Source organism: Amblyomma mixtum, chromosome 5 (assembly GCF_055824585.1).
Source record: "Amblyomma mixtum isolate Tamu chromosome 5, ASM5582458v1, whole genome shotgun sequence".
In the NCBI taxonomy this organism is placed as follows: Eukaryota; Metazoa; Arthropoda; class Arachnida; order Ixodida; family Ixodidae; genus Amblyomma; species Amblyomma mixtum.
Genome location: NC_143016.1, coordinates 55,234,782 through 55,256,478, shown reverse-complemented (window position 1 = coordinate 55,256,478; position 21,697 = coordinate 55,234,782). Strand labels below are relative to the sequence as shown.

The 21,697-nt window shown below is 45.8% G+C and overlaps 1 protein-coding gene across 6 annotated transcripts in view; it reads right to left on the bottom strand.

Moving 5' to 3' along the window:
* Window positions 1-2,619: 2,619 nt before the first annotated feature.
* LOC149342205 (neuroligin-4, Y-linked-like) overlaps window positions 2,620-21,697 on the bottom strand; it is a 346,207-nt gene continuing 327,129 nt past the window's right edge. For 4 of the 6 annotated variants that reach the window (XM_089544492.1, XM_089544493.1, XM_089544496.1 and 1 more), the window contains 5 exons: window positions 16,824-17,116; window positions 16,044-16,256; window positions 15,046-15,231; window positions 9,939-10,135; window positions 2,620-3,257 (listed from right to left, as the gene is read on the bottom strand). In XM_089544492.1, the coding sequence (XP_089400618.1) occupies window positions 3,221-3,257; window positions 9,939-10,135; window positions 15,046-15,231; window positions 16,044-16,256; window positions 16,824-17,116 (926 nt within the window). In that variant the 3' untranslated portion in view covers window positions 2,620-3,220. Of the gene's footprint in view, window positions 3,258-9,934; window positions 10,136-15,045; window positions 15,232-16,043; window positions 16,257-16,823; window positions 17,117-21,697 lie in introns of all 6 variants that reach the window. The other 2 variants (XM_089544495.1, XM_089544494.1) reach the window with 2 other exon arrangements.

Sequence of the window (21,697 nt, the reverse complement as noted above, 5' to 3'; positions counted from 1 at the left end):
ACACCATGGCAAGATGGTACCATGGATGGCTTTTTCATTATGTTTGGTTATCGTGGCGTGAAGCAAACACAGCTGCTGAAGACACCGTTTGATGAGCTAGTGCAATCACAGCAAAGTGTTGAACAGTGCAGAACATTGCTTCGGGCTGTAAATGGCCTCGTAACCTTCGAACTCGTCACTTTTGCGTCACAGCAAAAAATATTGCAAATGCACAGAGAAGGAAATAAATGCGTTGGTCCGTATTCACAGCGAGAAGTCTGGATAATGAGAAAAGAATGAAGGTGTTACCTGTTAGAATATTCAGTAGCATTGATCTTGTGAAGAACAAACCAAGGTGAACGAGGCCCATGCAGAAAGCCACTGGCGATAAGCTCAAGGTCGTCAAGCTTTCACCAGTGTCATGGTTGATATTTTTTTCGATTCAAGCCGCAAGGAGCAAATAGCGTTTCCGGATTTGGCGGATATAGAGAAACCGAGGAAGACACGTGGATGAAAGAATCTAGGCTGCATTCCATAGCGCTGTTTTTGCGTGTCCTCCTTGTTTGACTGAACACCATTGACAACGATTGCGAAATTTTAGCCAAGTGTTATTTGAAATACCCCCTGTGACGACTCCTTGCCCTGACGTCTCGGAAGATAACAAACATTGCCCCGTCACTTGGCATTACAATAGCGTTTATTGGATCTAAGGTTGAATAAATCTTGTCCTCGTTAGTCTAATATAGTCGAGCGACAGGAAAGAAAAGTGTCGCGGCATCTAAAGTGCGAGGGATGTTTACGTGTGCTTTAAAACTTCAGATGGAATTAGATGTAATTTGTTTTTTGCCGGATTTATTTCAACAGGGAATTATTATTAGATGACTGAATAAAATCAGTAGAAAATGAAGCTATAACAGCACATGACAGTTTATGTACCCTAAACCGTGGCTTGCTTGCTAAATGCGATCGACTGTTAGTGTTCCGTGATGGGCAACCTAATGAAGATAGCGTAGTGTGTAGAAAAGTATTAATAAGTTGCGTACGTGTTCGCCAACAAATTACAATATATCTCATGGTGTGAGAAAGCGCATATCTGAGGCAAGAAATTCCTTTCCTGCAACAAATGCAGAGCGAAGATTTTGCGGTTCCTCTAATTACATGTGACGCTGATGAACCTCTTCGTCCTCAGCCATTCGGGGTTTATATTCTCTCGAGTGATACCTTTAACGAATATTTCACACAAACAAGCAGTACGCTTGCGGAGCATGAACAGGGACAAGAACGCTTGCATTGAAGAATGAGAACGTGACAGAAATATGAGAAGACCACACTGTTCGAGAAAGGATGTTTTATTGATGTCTTTACGTTACTCCACGCAGATGAGCAAGAACAAATCAGGATAATTTAAAATCGCTGCATTTCTCCCAACGTCCTATTAGGTTTGTAGAAAGAATTTTAGGTAGTTTCCTGTAATACCTGCGTAGGGCAGGTCGAGACAAAACTAGCAAACATACCTTTGGTAACTATCATTGAGGTAAAGAATCTCTCAAGCGATCGTAAATTAACAACTGCCCGCCAACTGGTACTGCTTAGTATGGGAACAAAATAATGCTCCCCATATTAGGATGCACTGGTGTAGTCAGAATTTGAAAAATAACTGTACACATTATTTTCTGCGTTAATGAATGTCGCAAAAATAAAAAAAAATGATTGAAACACAGATAGGGAAGTATTTGCAATTTGGTTGGGCACAACAGCCGTAGAAAGAGGTTTGCGATGTTATAGAAAAATGCAACTCGCCAACTATGCTATCGAGAAACAAGGTTTTGCGCCAAACATATCCTTTCGAATCGCTCAAACCGTGTGGCTTGCATCGCTTGAGCACGGGCTTCTCGTTCAGTGGTTCAGGTCGCATTGTTCAGTCAGGATTGACAGATAAAGATAGATGCAAAAGGTGTGTGAGATCCATCCTGGTTCAAGAGACATACGCTCGTAACGTCTCACGAGACGACAGCTCTGAAGCTGTCTGCATATTAACGCATGAATTGCTCAGCTGAAAACTTAAGTATCCAGTCCGAGTATCTGGTACTTTTAATCGCTCGAAAATCGTCAGAAATTTCTTACACTGTGCAAACACCCCGCGGTGTGGCGCTCAAAGACTTCGGAGTGTGGAAGGGTCACCGAGCCGTAGATAACAAAAGTGATGATGAAAAAGGGGACGAAGCCTATTTTTCTCGTATCACCCAAGTCCATGAATGACCTACGCAAAGTGTTCCTCGCGCGAGCTCTTTCTGTAGTTTCGTGAGTGCGTGCTTGATGTCAGAAAGCACCGTATCGCGCAGGTAAGGAAACTATCGTTATACTTTGCAAGAACGGCGCTCTCAGCTGCATTTCGCCGCGAGGTGTCTGTAGCGAGGAAGGTTATCTAACCGCTCTTGTCACCCTGCCCCTTCCGTCAACGGCTGACGCTACTTAGAACGTGGCCTGCGTCCACCAGGAAGACGAATAAAGAAAGAAAGAAAAAAAATGCAGCGTCCACAGGGACTTCAATTTCTGTACAGCAGCCACACATGCGTGTTTCGTCTCGAAAAAAGAGGAAACACATGGTTACTATGTCGAAGTGGATAACCGCCAAAAACGTTAGCCGGCACACAGTCGTCGAAAAGTCTATCACCGGACCAGCAACGACCACAAGCCTCGGAGAGACCACGTTCAAGATCGCACACGCCACATTCACACAAACACTCGAAGAAGCCGGTACAACCGAAACGAAGCACGCACGCCCAGCGGGAATCACGCACAATACGTCCCGCCGCCATCATCGCTACCACCTTCACCACCGCCACTAACACCACAAGCAGAAGAGCGGTGGCATAGGAAACAAACGCGGCCTGATGTGTCCGCGGCGGGCGTCTCGACGAAAGGAAGCCTTGTGGGCAGAAAGTCGGTCGCTCCTGCCTTTGTTGTCACTCTCTCTCTTTCTTCGACCTGGAGAGAGGGAGTCCTTTGTCTCTCCGAAGGAAGGGAGGAGGAAAAGGTGCGGGGCGTGAGTCCTGTTCCGTCGCCGCTCGAGGCGCCCTCTTGACCAGCCCCGTCGTGATCGGAGGGGCGGGGAAGAGACGAAGGGGGGAGATGTCGGCGCGTACAGTCCTTATTGTTTCTCCAGCGCCGCTCGTCCCCAGTGCGGCAGCTCCTCGCCAAAGTCCGCGCCCGGAAGGTCACCGCGCCACCACCACCGATGCTAGACTGTTGTCTCTTCCCTCCGGTCCCGGAAGCTACTGTCCGTGGCCGCAGCGAAAGGAGGGGAAGAGGAAGAAGGGAGAAGGAGATAAGTGATGATGCGGGGCGAGTTGTCAATCACACTGCGCCCGCCCACGCGATTCCCAGATCTCACGTTTGATGGATGACGGGCTGCAGGTGCTTCGATTTCAGCACTGCCGTGTTTCAAGTATTCGAGATGCGACTAGCAAAGTGGTGCAGAGCACAAGCTCCCGTCTGGCCTGCTAGTGATGGATTGATTTAAGCTGAGATTAAATCAAATGTGTTCTTTCCGGTTCGGCATTTTATCAACAAACCCCGTACGGACAGGCACAAGGTCTTTTGCACCGCTGACCAAGTTCTCTTGTCCGGGAAAAACAGGAACAAAAAAGGATGTTAAAATACATTTGGCTCTGAAACGGCAACCGGCCTACTTGTACAGGAAATAAACAAAAGACATCGGGTTTCATTCACAGTGACTAATACAAGAGTGGAAGACCGGCATGCACTCCATTTCCAACTACAAAAACGTTAAATCCTATGCCGGTTTGATGAATTCAAAGAGAGCAGATTTGCCGGGAGAATGTTGTCTGTCTTTCGTATCAGTTATGCCAAAGTAATTTAATATCGAGCCCGGATTGCGAAACGCCAGTACTGTCTAAACAAGGCGTTTAGTTTCAACGGTTATCTCCTATTATTTTCTCCAGCCTTTACACTTTTCATGCCTGCATATATACGGAGCACAAACACGGTCACACACATTCATGCACGCACACATATGTTACACTCATGCTCACCCAACTGATAAACACATGTATACATGCAGGCGCCCGTGGGTGTTAACATGAGAACATTCTCGTTTCTATTATTTTGGTATTTTTTTGCGATTGAAATAGTTAATTCTTATAAGGAACGGGCAGTCCAAATACTGTTTAAACGAGGCGCTGCAGTGTCAGTTATCACCCTCAGAAAACACATCACCCTTTTTTTTTGTAGGTTTGGTCACTCCTTCCTGAGGCGTTGTCGTACAATAGCAATACAGTTGCGGTGGTGACGGTAGAGATGCATTGATGATGATGACGATGATGACAGGTGAGAGGGAATGACTACATGGACGGAAAGGACGATAGCAATAAAGTCAGTGTTTATTAAGCGCCATTCAAGTGGTTGCCTGCAACTGCACGTCACAGAATTGAATCGGTGGCACGTCACCCAAGTGACTGGGGAAAGAATTTACCTGTGACCTGGCAATCACTGAAGCCACTCTTATGCACTCTTCAGCGCTTGTAATCACGTGCATTTTGATGCTCTTGACAATTAAGAAAGCTCGTGCATCTAACCTAAAGCTACAAAATGTAAATAAATTATAGCAAATGGCAGCGAAATAAAAAGATAAACGACAGAGACAGTATTTGATTGTAGAAATAATGGAGTTGGGACGGGAACACATGCATCTTGCTTTCTATAATTTACACTACGTGAATAGAGGGGAGGGGGGGGGGGGCGGGGGGGGGGAGCAATGAGTTGGTAGGTGGAAGAGGGGAATCAGTGCAGTGTGTAATCTACCCAACACCGTCAAGCTACTCTGTAGTGCTCTAAATAGACGGATCATCGGGTTTTCTTTGCTGCCTCTAGCCATATTTATTATCCCTGAATACTGCATTCAGTAGAAGGATATAAATGCATTCAAAATGCCAAGCCTCCACATGTAAACCCTCGCAAAGGCACCTTGACGGTGAGGAACGTCGTAAAAGGGCACTCGGCATTATTTTCTGATCCCGTGAGTTCTTAAACACGCACGACACCTCATTGCACAGGAGATATTTTGCATTTCACCTGCAACAAAATATCACTGCAGCAGACGAGATCGAATCCGCGAACTTTATGATCCTCGTAGATACTTTTGTCCTTGTGATTTATATAGAATGGCGGACTTTCTGACGATTCTTTTATTCTTCTTTATTTTTCTTTACGAATGCCAGCGACGCTTGAAAACGTCGGTTTGATTTCAAAAAGTTGTTTAAAGGGACACTAAGGACCAGTACATCCAATTTTTGTTAGCAGTAAAAATCAATTCTGTGGATCTTTCTTGTATGCAGACGTTTTCCCGGCAGCAAAAGATAAATTCGTTGCTGCGGCAATTACGTTTAAGAATTTTCCTATCACTTTATTCAAATTGGTGACGTCTACATCAGAAAGGACTCTGTGATCGCCGTTTTTAAGTTAATGAGGACATAGTACAGCCTCTGAGATCAGCGAAAAAAAAAAAGTGTCCTTGCACAGCAGTTTACCTTCGAAATCGACTCGCTCGTGATGTGTACACCTGCATTTCATTTTTTTTTGCCGTTTCTAGATCATAAAAACTCTGTTTTCTCTGGAACTAACATTTTTGTCATTATACCGCGGTAATTCATCGATGCAGGTCCAATTCAACTTGTCGTCAATGTCCATTCAAGGTCGCTTCTTGCATATAATTCTGAAGTAAAACACATGGACAGGCCATGTTATACTATGGTAGCGTCAAAACAACGGCTTCGGAATAGCTCACAGTAAGCAAAGTTGAACAGATGTCACCGACAGACCGACAGACACGCAAGACAAATTGGAACTTACACACCGTACGTCAGAACTGCCGGGCCGCAAGCCGAGATGACGCGCGGATAACGTTACGCGGTTTTGAGCCCCTCCGCTGTCACGTCGTCTGTAATGGCATCAATTTTGTAGGAAAAAAAAAAGAGTCTTGACGCATCCAGGGACGAAGACGACGCTAACCAAGCGCTCGAGAGCACAGCGTGCGCATAAAGAGAATAAAACTGGGCGGCTGGTCGCGTATAAATCTCGGGCAGAGAGATAACCGCGCTTTAAATTTATAAATGCCCTCGCTTCTCATTTTTTCCCCTTATTTCTTCTTTTCCAGCGAGAGAGGGACTGCATGTCCACGCAAGCGCGCTCGCCGTATGCGGGGGCGCGATGATAATAAAGAACAAAAAAAGAAAAAGAATATAATGGGTGGCGCGCCTTTGATTTTTGTGAACTTTCGGCGCGGACTTGCAGCCTGTAGAATGAGGAAAAGCGTTCATCGATCACCTGGGTATAACGGTCCGACGCCGCTACATTAACGACCAGAAGCGCGAAGGAGGGAACGAAGAGAAAGGAAAGAAAGAAAAGAATACGAGGAGATAGAGGGAAGCGGCGGCGCAAGAGAAAAATGTGACCTGCCAGGCCGCCTCTTTCGCGCGCCTCCGTCGTCGCCGCTGCTCTCGCTGCTGCTGCTGCTGCTTATGGGCAGCGGCGCAGTATATATTTTTCACGCGCTCTCATCGACCGTGGTTGCGTCCGCCAGGCGCCCAGGACGGTTCTGATGGAGTGCAGAATTCCCGGCGCTGAGTGGAATGGGTGTAACGAAGCGCGGCTGCTTCTGACGAAATGAGGCGTCGACGGCGGGACGAGCGCACGAATGCGGCTTTGGCGGCACTGACGTTGTTGTGCGCGGACAAAGGGAGAGCCGATAATGCCGGCGAGACTAGAGAAAAAAAAAAGATGGAAAATAAGTGACGATGGGCTAGAGGGGCGGCGTGGTCAGGGGGACGAAGTTCCAGTTTGCCGTGAGGATTAAGGGGCATCGGTGTTTGTGATCTGCTTGGTTGCGCTCCTGCTTCAAGCGGTGTCTTTCGTGGGGCCCTGTCTTTCCCACCTTCTTCTCTTGGCTGAGGGACGTGCTTCACTCTCTCTGAACGCTTTGTTTTTGTTTTCTTTTCTTGGAGTCTATCGGGCTGTTGCCCGGCATACCAATGAGAGAGGCTGCAATCTTTTCGCCCCTATCCGAGCTGAGCAGTCAATACACGAAGCCTGAGAGATGCATAAGGATGCAATTTTTTTTCGTCAATATATGTTTGCTTTTCGAACTGATCTCTTGTGGTAGGACTCCTTAGGGAACAGATTGTAACAATGCGACGAAGCGTAACCCCGAGAGAGAACGTTTTGTCGAGGCGCAATCTGTGTGCTTTGAAATAGGCGCATAAACGAATACCGTTAGTGGCGACAACGAGGATTAGTCACTTAAGACATAGTTCCCCTTTAAATACGGAATGAGCCTACGTCAACATTCTAAGGGAGAGCAAGCGTTGTACCCTAACTTTAAGGTGACAGTTAAAACACCCCTGACATTCATTCATATCACTCTCACAACTGGCAGGCTACAAAATTAGTGTGTCGCGTTCAATCTTTCGATAATGAAAGGTGGGTAAGAGAATTTTCTCTTTAACAAAGCCGCGAAATGTCAGCGGGGATGCGCGCTACACGACGGATTACGTTCTTAGTTCACGTTCAACAAGTAATTATGGCATAAAATTTGGAATATTACTGGCGGTTATAAAACAAACAACTAGAGATCGAGCGACGTAGCTTTGCCTCTGCTCGGCGGCTTAGCCCGAAGACGCAGGTTTAATCCGGTCGCTGCGGCCGCGTTTAGGTAGAGACGAAGCGCAAGACGCCCGTGTGATGTGCGATATAAGTACATGTTAAAAAATTGCCAGGTTGTCGAAATTTATGCGGAGCTCTCCACTGCGATGTCCCTTCGTGTCACTTTGGAACGTTTAATCCTCATATGCCATATTATAGCTTGCCTCTGAAACATTGTAATAGTGTCACAGGGGCTCGTTCTGAACTCTGCAACGTTTTTAGAGAAAAAAACAGCGCAGGAACAGGGACACAAGAAAAGAAGACGACGGGACAGGCGCTGACTAGAGAGTATTTGTAGAGAGTTTGTAGAGTATTTTTTGTGTTCCGTGCAATAAACCTTAAGTTGCAAGTCAGCGCCTGTCCCGTCGTCTTCTTTTCTTGTGTCCCTGTTCCTGCGCTGTTTTTTTCTCAAGATGTACCAACTCGCTCAACTCGACGTTTTACTGAAGCAACGTTTTTAACGTCGTATTTTCCGAGTCCTTTGGCCTAACGCCTGCCATTTATAATTCACACTTTGGCGCTGTGATTTTTTTTGGTATAAATTATACCAGTTTCATACAATTTGTTGCCATCTTATATTTCATAAAAACCTTAGACTTTTGTCCTCTCCCAAAGAGGTTGCTATTGAATTGAAGTTTCGTATCACTCATAAGAAGCTGTTTCAATATACTTCGCAAATTTGCTCGCTGTCACTAACTAACGGCGAGTTAGCCAGGACTGAATTGGTGGCTAACGTGGAACCAATGTAGTCAACGCATTCCATAGCTGTAGGCATATATCATTAACTAGTACTCCCACGAGGTGTTTCAAGCATATCTTTATTCAAATATGATGAGCTTTCTTGAAAGCAATTCCTTCCACCTCATTCGCATAGATGAGCATTAGCATGAGACAGAACTTGTTGCTCTTACTAACAACGTTTTTGTTCTAGGTGAATAAAGCGTTAAACACTGTCTGCGCAATTTGGGATTTTATTTCATAACTTGTAAGATTGTTGCCTGCCAGATATTTCGCCTGACACTAAAAAAAAATAAATACTGCGCGAACTTTCCTTCACGGGTGGAGAACCTGCTTTTTAACGAAAAGCGTTTCGCAACAGCCAACGTACACGAGTCTTCTCCTCTTGAGGTTGTTTTTAGCGTGGCATAGGGGCTATTTTCCGGATTTCGTTTTTTTTTTCATTAACAGTAAATGCTTGTGAAATCTCAGCAAACAACCCAGTAATTTATTGAGTTATTCCGTTTAACACTGGCACTTCAAAACTGCGGCAACAAAATATCTAATCGGCGAAGCGCGTGGTATGGTATCTGCGCCCGGATATAAATATTAAAATAATCAGCGGTCGAAGCTATGCTTCTTGAACTTAAAACTTTAACTACTGCAGCGAGGAACCATTACTTGAACATGTAACATTGTGTATATACGTCAGGGCTTGTATAACTAGTGATCTATCTCGCTAGATGCACATTCACTATATCGTAAACATAGCCGATCGCGCACTTTGATACATGTGTTAAGACTTTCTGAGAGAACTTATCGCTATATCTTCTACTGGGCAAGACCTTAGGTCATTCTAATTTAGGACACTCCTGCTGAATTTTGGATCCTGTTCGTGAATCTCCTATAAACACTTTAGTCAGTTCAGAACCACACATCGCGTTTAATTTTGTCCCTGTACTATAGTTTCTCTGGTGGTTAAAATATGAAATCAACACTAAAGAACTGCAAAGTACATTTTAAGGTCCTTTCCACCAAGACAGGGAAACTTCGAGGGAAGCTAGTGCTGATCTCAAGATACCAATATGCCAGGTATGATCTTGTGAAGCCGTCTGCAATTGAGGTGCGTTGCTATTAATAATGCCAGGCAATTGTACTTAAGACTGCCTTATCGCGCTGGGTGCGAAACCGGCTCGCGAAGCTGCCCAATCTTTCTGAACAACGTATCATTCCTGCCAGCCTGAGGCATGGCATCTTCGTGAAGCGTCAGAGAAAGCTCTGCGGCTGACATCATTGCTGAAGAATTTGGTTTCAACAACGCTCTGGCCTTTTCAGTATACCCCAAGAACTAAACTATTAACTGGAGAAAGATTTACGACAGCCTTGTTTCCTTTCCACACAGCTTCAGCGAAGCGCACAGACACGGTACTACGACCCCGTGAGGTGAGAGTGCAGACAGAGGGCGGAGAGGCAGGCAACGGTGAAGGAAGACGATGGAATGGAAGGTGTGGCTACGTACTCACACGCACAGCTCCTGAGTGTTGTGGCTTGTGACTTGCTGCGTCTGCTGCTGCTGTTGCTGTTGCTGCTGCTGCTGGTGATGCCTAAGGAGCGTGGCGTGCGCGCCGGGCGATAGGACCCGCGCGGACGCCGACAGCGGGAGCAAGGGCTGGGCTTCCGGGTGGTCCGACGGGAGGAGGCTGTTCGGCTTCGGAGGCACCTGCGCGAACACCACGTGACGCAAGCATTGTTTTAGCATTACCAGGCTTTTCCCATCCTGTCTTCGGCGACACATTTGTTCACGTGCTGCATGTGGCCAAGCTTGCAGGCATCTACTTGTGCAGGTCCGTGTTCTTGATTGAGGAGAAACTGCAGAGGCTAGCCGTTTTTTTTTTCATGCGAAAACGAGAAACATGAAAAATATAAAATTTTTCCTGTTTATTCAAGTGCTTGTTTTAAAAACACCCGCTCTTGCGCGATCAAGTAAACCAGACAAGCTAGGCACCAGGATTTTTTTTTTTCACCTGATTGATATATATATTCGGTTCGGGTAAAAATTGCAAATCAAATATGAGAAAAATAAAATGACAATCATGAGCGTGGACTGTTTACTTTTCAGTTACTTTGGCTACCCAAGCTTGCTAAAAGGACTGAAAATGACCAAATTGAAGTTTTCACGCAGATAACTCTATCCTGAGCGCAAACAGAAACATCTCTTTGAGACATAGGCAGTGTCTCCAAATGACTCCTCCGATACAACGAGAGCGTTCTCGCAGACAAAATGCTGCGCTATGCTCGGCCCTGTTTACTGAATGAATATACATGTCACGGGATCACTACTGCCGACCTGAATTCAGTAAAACTATAACGTCATTATGCACCACATAGCTGGAATTTCGCACTGCCTGTGTGCGTCTTACTGATTTGATCTGTCATGAGCCATAAATCTCGTGAAAAAGGAACCAAACTCTTCTTTTTTCGATGTGAAAATTGCACAAAGCTGGCACGCGTCAGTGGTTTGAGTTAGCTGCTGCTTCTAGTGGGACTGTATGGGGACAACAACTTGTCAAAGCTCTCAGACCGACTTTTTGCTTGTTGTCTATATAAAAATATAAAATGAAAGAAAACCCAAAACAAATGAAATAATGAGATATAGTATGTTTTCAGTCGTCGGAAGGGAAGAGTTAAAAAGAAGAAAAGCGCGAGGAAGGTGCTACTTTGAGAATGCGAGAGATGTATTTTCAAAGATTTGTTTTATTGGGGAAATAGGCTTCTGCTTGAAAAAGCAACGCAGCTGCCATAGGAAAACAGCATAGACGGGGGCTTCGACCACCTGGGATTTGTTAACGCAAACCGAAAGCCTTGTACACGGGCGTTTTCGCATCCATCATAATACGGCCGCAATGGCGGCGATGTAATCCTTAAACTTATGCTCCAGAGACGAATACCACTGCAGGAGGGGAATTTAAAGCATTTATTGGTGTCTATTGAGATAAGTGGGAACCACATATTTTAAGTGATATGTTACGTGCGCTACAAACGCAGCTTTCACAACGTGAAAAAGAATCTCGACTTCAGGTTCAAGCCAATGAAAGCCGCGTTTAGCTCCCATAGAGCACTGTTTGAGCGATAAGGTAAACTACACAGTAATGGTATCAATCAATCAATCAATCAATCAATCAATCAATCAATCAATCAATCAATCAATCAATCAATCAATCAATCAATCAATCAATCAATCAATCAATCAATCAATCAATCAATCAATCAATCAATCAATCAATCAATCAATCAATCAATCAATCAATCAATCAATCAATCAATCAATCAATCAATCAATCAATCAATCAATCAATCAATCAATCAATCTTTATTTTGCATTTTTAGTACAAATAAAATCAAGTAAGGCGAAGCTAGCTTCCTATTTAAAAAGCAGGAAAGGCATAATGGCAGCTTTCACATTCTAATTGATGCTGGTCTTAGAGGCAGTTCATTAACAATAATGTTGCGACCAATTTTCGACGAAACAAGAAAACAAAGGAAGGTGCGTAATCAAGCGCACAAGCAAAAAAAGAAAACAAATTTGACTAGAATAACGAGCGGTACGGCTCCATTTTCAGGCCGTTTGTTCACTTAGTCGATGCTGTGTCGGCGACCTATTCCTAGTTTTGAATAAAACATGAAGGAGGTCCACTCCAGAAAGATTAGCATTGGCGCTTTACTTCAAAGACATCCAACAGATGGCCTGAGATAGGCCTAGAAGCTGTGTCATATAGAACGAAAGAAAGAAAAAAACAAAACACCATGCAACAGATTTTCTCTTTGTACTCGCGATTCTCTATGCACTCTGCAGTGACAAATTCGCCCGTCTCCAATGCGCCCGCTTTAATTGGGAACGGTTCCAAACAAAGAGAAGGCCGATGTTCCCCCGCTAGAACGTCCACGACAAATCGAGCCCTCTGGAATGGCGATAATGAGACGGCGAGACACAGTTCTGCTCTCGGCGCATTAGTCGAGCAAGTATAACTAAACACGCTTCTCTCCGAATGACGACACGGGTCGAAGGGTCAGCTCAGGCTCGCTAGCTGCCGACCATGGTCGCCGGTATTCCTTTCGTGCTGTGTTTTGAAATACGCTCTGACCCTCTCGTTTATCATGAAATTAGAGAAGCACTCGTCGTAATAAGATTAGGCGCATACCATTTTAATTTATTTACTTTTGTCGATGACTCGCATTAAATAAAAGCGTAGCGCGCTGCGCATGACTTCAAATGCACGTGTATAAAAGAAACCTTTCTCTGCTTTCGTAAGAGTCGATGATGGTATGAGGGCTAGAGCCGTCCAGTTCGAAAACGCACAAGCAACGGCAGGAAAAACCGACGAGAATTTCGATGGATGCTTGGCGTGCCAGATTTTGCTGCGTTTCCCCAGAACAATATTGATGGCGTGCCATGGGAAGGAGCAACGGGTCGGAAGGTAATAACGGTCTAGTGTGCTGTAAGCCAAACGGCCTGCCTTCATGTGACATCGGCTTGCGGATGCAGCGTTCTGAACATAATGGATAGTTTTAACTTAACGCGAGTAGAGAAGAAAATCCTTTGAAGTCGGTAAAAGCTCATGAAAAATGCCATGAATGGCAGCTGAGGCTCGCATAGATTTCCTCCCTTTTTGACTGCAATCTTAAGTGTTATTGTGCTTGTTTCCTTACTTCTGGCCATGAAGAGTGAAAGGGCAAATGACATTAGTATCCGCGGGTTTTATGTTGTACAGAAGTTTAAGCGAATACCTAACGAGTTCTGGTGCAGTATAGCACTAGCATTTTTGCACTATAGCATAAAATTAACTTGTTGCATTTCCTTTTCCGTCATTGCAGTGTGCCCGTTCTGGACCTTCCAGTTATGGGGAACTGCTTCTATAATCGCCAGGCATATATGTGTACGCACACACACAGAGCGCATAGAATCATATGCTATTTTCTAGTTGCGTAATTACCGTGTTACTGCTAATATTTAACTTTCTAACTCCCCAAGGTTCGTAAAACAATTCACTTAGAATCTACTGGGGTGCCACAAGCAATGCTCAACAGCCATTTATGTAACGACACCTATATTTAGAGTGATTTTTGAGCACGCTTTGAGCAATGCACTAGAAAATTGCGCGCTCGAAGCGTGAACAGCTCGTTGTTAATCGAGAGAGCTTACTGGCCGTCATTACGACAGGACCAAGACGGACCAGTCGCACTCGTTATCATTATGCCCACGAGCTTTACCGTGTATTATAGGTGCTTCTTTCGTACCGATGAAAATAACTTTCAGAATAAAGCTACATGTTCAGAAATCCGGCATATCAGGGATTCTTTCGATACTCTAGAAGTTTGTAATCAAAGTTTGCTACGCATATTCGGTGATTTAAGCGGTTATTATCCTTCTCAGCTAATAACTAGGCGCAAATGCAATGAATAATACTCCTGTGGTCACCTAAGTGATCGCCTGCAAGAGTAGCTGAATTTTATCCCCACAAAATGAGCTTGTATTTTTCTTAAATCAGCTCATTTTACGAATATAACCCTGCAGCATGCCTAATATATTGTCCTCAGAGCTAATCTCTGTACATCATCTTTTCTGTCTCAATCCCTAACTTCGATTTTCTACCGCACTTTATCGAATTGGCTCAAGACCACTTGTTTTTGTGTTTGCATGTAAAGCGTGCACCGCTGCACATACATCCTTTATGTGGTGAAGCTAACTCAATAAAACAAGCTTGCGGTGAAGTATGAATTAACGGGCGTACAAAGCAGCCGGAAAAGGGTTCCCACTTTAGCCATTAACAACCATGATTTATGCCTGCCTGTATTTTATAGTTACCTCTAGTACCATCAAGACTAACTAATAATGCGTTAATATTAAACTAATAATAAAAAGGAGAGAGAGAGAGAGAGAGAGAGAGAGAGAGAGAGAGAGAGAGAGAGAGAGAGAGAGAGAGAGAGAGAGGTTGCGTAGCAACTATATGGGAATGAAAGACAATTTGCACTTGCAAGTGAAAGATTGGTGCTGTAGTACTAAAACGCAAATCACACATCGAGTAGCGAAAACGCTTGATCCATTAATAGCGCTTGGCAGATGAGTACGTCTGTGGTATGTGCGTAATGTGTGGGCCTGATTAAGACCCAACATTCTCTGCACGTGCACGGCAGCAGAGAATTACCGCTTTTGGAGATCACGAGCAGTGAATTTCACGCGGTACCTCCTTCTATATTTCATAAAAATGTGTAAGTACAGTTACATTAAATGTTACACAGCTGCCAACAGTGTCAAAAGGAGGACGCTGCTGCGTTCCAACTCCATTCAAGCGTTTCCCATAAGAAAGTAGATGTACAGCCGGCCAAATCTTTAGCTGGCGTGCGCGAATGCCGTTTTTTCTGCTCTACTGCGCTTTGAGGCAAAGCAAACTTCTGGAAAGGTCAATATTAAGTACGGGCTAAGTGAGCTGGGGCTTACATTTGATGTTTTCGCAAGTTTGCTCTGTCATAAGCTGCAGGAGCACAGAAAATGCGGCCGTCACGCACGACAGCTAAAGATACAAAACACTGCGAGTTTTTCGTTATCTCTATAACGGTGGCAGTGGCACGCACCTTGGGTGGCGCGACGGCCAGACACCCGGTGACGACGGCGGGCGTGCTCTGGTAGTCTAGATGATCGCACCCTCCGGCGCAGGGTGACGCCGGAGGGGGCCGCTTGAGCGTGCCACTGCCGGCCAGGATGGAGGCCGGCTGCGATGGCGGTGAGCCCCGGCCCAGCTCGTCACCCAGCCGCGGAGGCTGCGAGCGCCAAAGAACGGACTTCACTGAGCACTTTTGTTTTACTTTAATGACTACAAGGTCGGTGTTATTAACCATTTGCGCAAATGAACGATCATTTTTTTTGCGTCCCAGATGACCGATAACCACACTGGTCATTTACTAACCTAAACCTGAATCGTTAACCATTGACCATTTATTACTGGTGGCTTGAAGTTAGGCATTTGCCACAAAACATTACCAACTAAATATAAAACAGGTCGCCTGGAGCTTTCTTCTATAACACTGGCGCAGAACCCTGTGGTAAGAAAGTTCTATGCCGGTCAAATGTTTAGGGCAATCCCCCAAGGTGGAGTAGATCTGTGATAAGGGAGTAAATACTTATTGACATCCACCAAAGCGCAGCATTTTTCTTTAACTGCGAAGTTTCTGAGAAAGCGGTATAGCTTTCCTTTGTAGCCGTATGGCTGCGCTTGGGTGGATGCCAGTGAGTAATAGCTCCCTTATTACAAATCTACTCCACCTTGGGGGATTCCCCTAAACATTTGACCAACACTGTTCCCACGTTGAGTTATTGATCAATTCGCTCTCGCCCTACCATGAGCTTGCCGCCCCGGTTAGTTCTTTTGGTAGAGAGACTGCTCCGGTGAAGCGTTGGTCCCGTGTTCGAACCCCGGACCAGGACGAATTTTTCTTTACCTGCGAAGTTTCTGAGAAAGCTGTTAGCTTTCCTTTGTAGCCGTATGGCTGCGCTTGGGCGGATGTCAGTGAGTAATTACTCCCTTATTACAAAGTTCTATGCCGTGCAAAGAGGCTGTCAGGACTGTCCCTACCTCGAACGGCCTCTTCTTGGATTTGTCGGCGGCCCGGCCGGCCTTGTCCCGCTGGTAGTAGACGCCGGCGAATATGAGCACATTGAGGATGAGCAGCGAGCAGCCCACGGCGATGGTGACGCCTAGCGCGGTCGAGTAGCCGCCCTGCGGCATGGCCATCGCTTCCGTCTGGCTGGGGTCCCCTGGCGTCGTGACACCGCCTCGGCCGCCGTCCTGCGCGTTGTGGACGGGGTATCGTGCCGTGAGCAACTTTGGAATGCTGCAATGAAAGCTTACGGGTGGGTGCATTTCATGGTTGCCTTTTTCACGGGCGGTGTCTCAGTAAAAAAAAGGCGCACGGAGAGGCTTATCGTCAGGTTTCGGCCGCTGTGTAGCTGCGTCTATAGTGCATGCATGTATGGAAAGAACAGATGCTGATCGAAGTCTTGGCAACACGAAACTCACGGCAATCATTAAGTTTTTTGCGAATATAACCATGCGGTTAAAAATTGAATGGTCTGCTCAGCACTTTCCTCTCAGACTTTCATACCGCACCTGACAATGACATATCGAACCTCTAGGTAGGGAGAAAGTTCAGCCTTTTTTCGTGGCCTCCAATTTCGCAACACTTCTATGGCCGCCGGTACGTAGAAAGCCAAATTCTGAAATACGATTCATAAACAAGGTAAACGTTTTCTGTTCGTTGGTGATATCGATGGCGGCTACTGGTTACTTTGATGCATCGAGTGACGAACTCCCCCCCGTCTTCTAAATCCGAGCTGAGCGCTGCACGGTCCTCACCTGGGCGCCTTTGCCGGCGCGTGCCCCGCCGCTGGTGGTGAGCGGCCCTCCACCCGAGTTTGAATCGACGGTGGAGTGCGGCAGCGCGGGCGTGGGCGAGGGCGCCATGGGCGGTGGCGGAGGGGGCACCTCGCGCACCACGCCGTCGTAGCTGGCCGCGTCGTCGAAGTCCTCGAGCAGGTGGTGCGCCCGAGGCACGTCGCCGCCGCCCGCGCGGTGCAGCTTGGGAATCAGCTGCGTCCACACCGAGAGCCGGTGTGCGTGGTAGTGGTCGCGCACCTTGGGCTTGGTGCCTGCGCCAGGTAGGAGTGGGGGAGGTGTGAATGAACTGCTTATTAGGAATTATGACAGAGTTGTGCTGCGTGGGCCCAGTGTTGCAGTGTGTCGAACATGCACCTTGTCCGGGGTTCAGGACGAATTTTTCTACAATTGCGAAGTTTCTGAGAAAGCGTTCCCTTGTAGCCGCATGGCTGCTCTTGGGCGGATATCAGTGAGTAATTATTCCCTTGTTACAAATCAACTCCACCTTGGGGGTTTCTCCTAAACATTTGACCAATAGGTTGATTTCTCTGTATAGTTCCCGTTAGGTTACCGAGAGCACGCATACGACAGTGAACGAATTTAAAATTGATAGTATAAAAAAGTGAATGAAAGAATTAATGAATGACACGCGGGGATGAAACTGAACGGGCCTGCATATCACGGCCCCGTAAGAATGAAATGCCGAACTGCTATTGCTGATAAAGCTACAATGGCCACGATCTTGCGATTTCGCTGTGGCGGTGCTGCGAGGAGGCACAGAGACCGACCTTGAGCCTTTGCCTAGCAACCGCCACAGCGGCGGACGGCGCGCGCTCGCCGCACCATCTGGCATGACGTCACACCACGCGCCTCACCGCGGAGCCGCCGCCGCCGCCGGTTGGTATGACGTCACACCGCTTGCCTCGTCGTTGCGCTTGCCTCCGCTCGCTTCGCCAGCTGTGTCGCATGCCTGATAACATGTGCGAGGATTGAAAAGGAGAGCTCGCGTGCACCGCAACCACAGTTGAGGTGGCAGTGTGGCAGAGTATCTCAAGCGGAAAAGGGCAGAGGATGCTACCAACGTCTCCGCGTCGACATCGGTTACTGGTTCGGTTGCCTTTCGCTCCGTATAACCCGGCTCAGCCGAGCTGAGCCACAGCCATTTTCATAAATACTACCTAGAACTATCTGATTTATTCTCATGCCATTGTAAAAAAAAAATGGTGCAATGTCCACCAGCGGAATTAATGGGCTTAGTTTCGTGATCTCAGGCTTGCGTACACTATATTATAACATATTACGCGCATTGATATACCTGACACATAAAACAGTAAAGTAGTAATTTGTGAAGTATGTGCTGTTGTATGCAAATATGCTGAACGCCCATTCAGCATTCTAATTCTTAGGGAAATTTATGTTAAACTCTGCAGAGCTATCTTGGCTATCTCGTGATTGAATGTAAATTTGTTGTGGTCCGATACAGATCATTGACGTTCCCTCATGTTTTGCGCCGCCTTTAATTTGCTTTTTTCTCCCGGTAGGCATCCACTTTTGTTTTGTAGGAAAGCGGAAGAACGGCACACAAAATGATAGAAAAGGATAGATACACGGCTTTACTAACAGCCGAATCTTGATAGCACTCGATTCGACAGATATTATCATTATAACCCACGACGTATCATCTTTTGATAGTGCCTATAAAAACAAGAATTTTCATTTATCTTCGCAGAAGCGCATGAATTGCGAATGTACTTGGAGATACGGCCCTTTTAAGCATTTTTATAATCTGAAGGTCAAAGTGTCAGGTGCTCGTTGCAAAACAATTCTTAGCTCTAACTTGAAAACAGCCTAAAAGTTTAGTCTTCGTAATGCTGCATTGGCAGAAAACGGAGTGGCTTTATGCGACAGCATTTAAGTTGTCGTCTCAGAAAAAATTCGGGCTTCTTTGTCGTCTCGAAAATTATCTGATTGGTCGAGAGAGTCGTGCTGTCATCAACACCACGTGACCACCAGTGTACCAATCATAGGGCATCGCCTCTAAAATTTGGAAGTTGGCCCACCCCCAAAATTCCAAAGAACCCCCAAAATTTTGGGCGCAGGCCAACCCTAGACTATAGATTATAGACCCTAGATATGGATTAGTGGTGATTATTGGGTGGATTAAGGAATATTAGCGGGTGGAGTTCGTATAATCTCATAGGGTAATCTAATGGAAGGTACTCATACATTCTAGAGGGTGATTACTCATGCATACCGTATCAGGGCAATGGAACCGGTTCCGACTGGAGTTTTAGCGGGAAAATATGGCGTGATATGTAAATTGGGGGAAAATCCGGTTGGCAATAACTCTTTATGTGGCGGGGCGCGAAACACTATTGCACCGAGAGCTCGCACTGATTACACAGAAGAATATTAGACACTTATCGTAGACACCATGGCTGGTAACCTAAATGCTATCGATTATTCTTCGTTAGATCCTGGTTAAAATGCCCTCAAGTTTTTTAATTTCGCATTTGATTTGCTGTATGCGCTTTCATATTTAAGCCCAGTTTTGTTTTCTTTAGATTGTTAGAAGTCACCAAAATTAGCTAAAATTATTTGGCTCTAATCATATTTTAATCAATAAATTTGCAATTTTTTACATATCAGTGCTGAAATCTAAGAAGTTCATAACTTTCATCGGATGTTTTCAATGATTGGGTATTAGAGGACTAAGGAAAATGAGCGTCTTATAGTAAATCAAATAAAGAATCAGACAGGCTACACAACCATTGCGTGGTAATCGTCGATGCAGACGTTCAACCAAAAATACGATACCCTTTTCCGCCAGTGTCACAGGCTAACTCTTGCGGCGCAAAGTGAAGTAACTGCTGAAATTTAACTTTGGTTCTTGCCTTGCGTACACCACCAAGATGGACACGTACTGATTTAGTTTGGTCAATTCTCTATTTTGCTAAATTTTCGCACAAAGCACAACGCAACACGACACAACACAACACAACACAACACAACACAACAAGCTGTTTTCTTACTGTGTGCCTTTATACTTACCTGTCCGAACACGTTCAATAAAAAAGTCAATTGCTAGCGCCGTCTCTCTGTTTTTTTCTATCCATCCTGCGCGGCGTTCCTGTGCTTTATCCCGACACGGCGCACTAGCTTTCTCACCATTGATTTCTTTTGAAACTTCTACGCAATTGTCGAACCAGCGCGTTACTATAAAAGGATTTGCTGCCGGCTGTGTAAATAGCCTACAGCGTCGCGCCATAAACTGTTGCGCAGCACGGCAACACGATGGTCATCGCTTGCGTGGCTACGTTGTTGCTCGGCAGCCTAGTCGGACAAGTTCTGTAGTGACGAGCGATAGGCGGTGAAATAGAATTGAGGTGTCGATGTGCATTTTTCCTCCTAGTATTTTTTCATCGCTGTCTCAGGTGACTGTTTGTTTTGAAACTATATGCTTTTCTCAGTGTCGGCGAAGCGCGAAAGCGAACTTCATGTCAAAATTTTGCCTTTACAAATAGGCTCCTTTTGGGCAACGTGTGGCCAAACACTAACAGTGCGCTGAAATTCCTGCTATCTCTGTTCATGCGTTCCCCATGACATTTACTTAGCCTTAAAATGTAGCGACCACTCCCTCCTTCTTTTTTTTCTCCATAAAAAAGACCCCAAAAAGGAAGGAAATATACAAAGAATCGTTTTGAGATTTAAGAATTTTGTGTGCCGCCTCTTCAATAATTTGTGCAGACGCAATGCGAGGACTGTATGTGCGCTTGTACTTTTTACGTGCGGAATAAGCGCTGCTTTCTTGCACCAGAAGCCATACCTTTCGACGCACGTATGGTGATAAAAAGAAAACTGAAAAGAAAAGGTATCTGACTTAATTACAAGCTTCGCAACACGCTGCTAACTAAACGTTTTTTATACATTTGTCCCGTTAAATAACTCTTCATGATTCTGGATTCGATGACCGTACATTTTGCGCACGTATTCGACTGACTCTATAAATTGTGCCGTTTTAGATGCCACCCACTCACTCACTCACTCACTCACTCACTCACTCACTCACTCACTCACTCACTCACTCACTCACTCACTCACTCACTCACTCACTCACTCACTCACTCACTCACTCACTCACTCACTCACTCACTCACTCACTCACTCACTCACTCACTCACTCACTCACTCACTCACTCACTCACTCACTCACTCACTCACTCACTCACTCACTCACTCACTCACTCACTCACTCACTCACTCACTCACTCACTCACTCACTCACTCACTCACTCACTCACTCACTCACTCACTCACTCACTCACTCACTCACTCACTCACTCACTCACTCACTCACTCACTCACTCACTCACTCACTCACTCACTCACTCACTCACTCACTCACTCACTCACTCACTCACTCACTCACTCACTCACTCACTCACTCACTCACTCACTCACTCACTCACTCACTCACTCACTCACTCACTCACTCACTCACTCACTCACTCACTCACTCACTCACTCACTCACTCACTCACTCACTCACTCACTCACTCACTCACTCACTCACTCACTCACTCACTCACTCACTCACTCACTCACTCACTCACTCACTCACTCACTCACTCACTCACTCACTCACTCACTCACTCACTCACTCACTCACTCACTCACTCACTCACTCACTCACTCACTCACTCACTCACTCACTCACTCACTCACTCACTCACTCACTCACTCACTCACTCACTCACTCACTCACTCACTCACTCACTCACTCACTCACTCACTCACTCACTCACTCACTCACTCACTCACTCACTCACTCACTCACTCACTCACTCACTCAC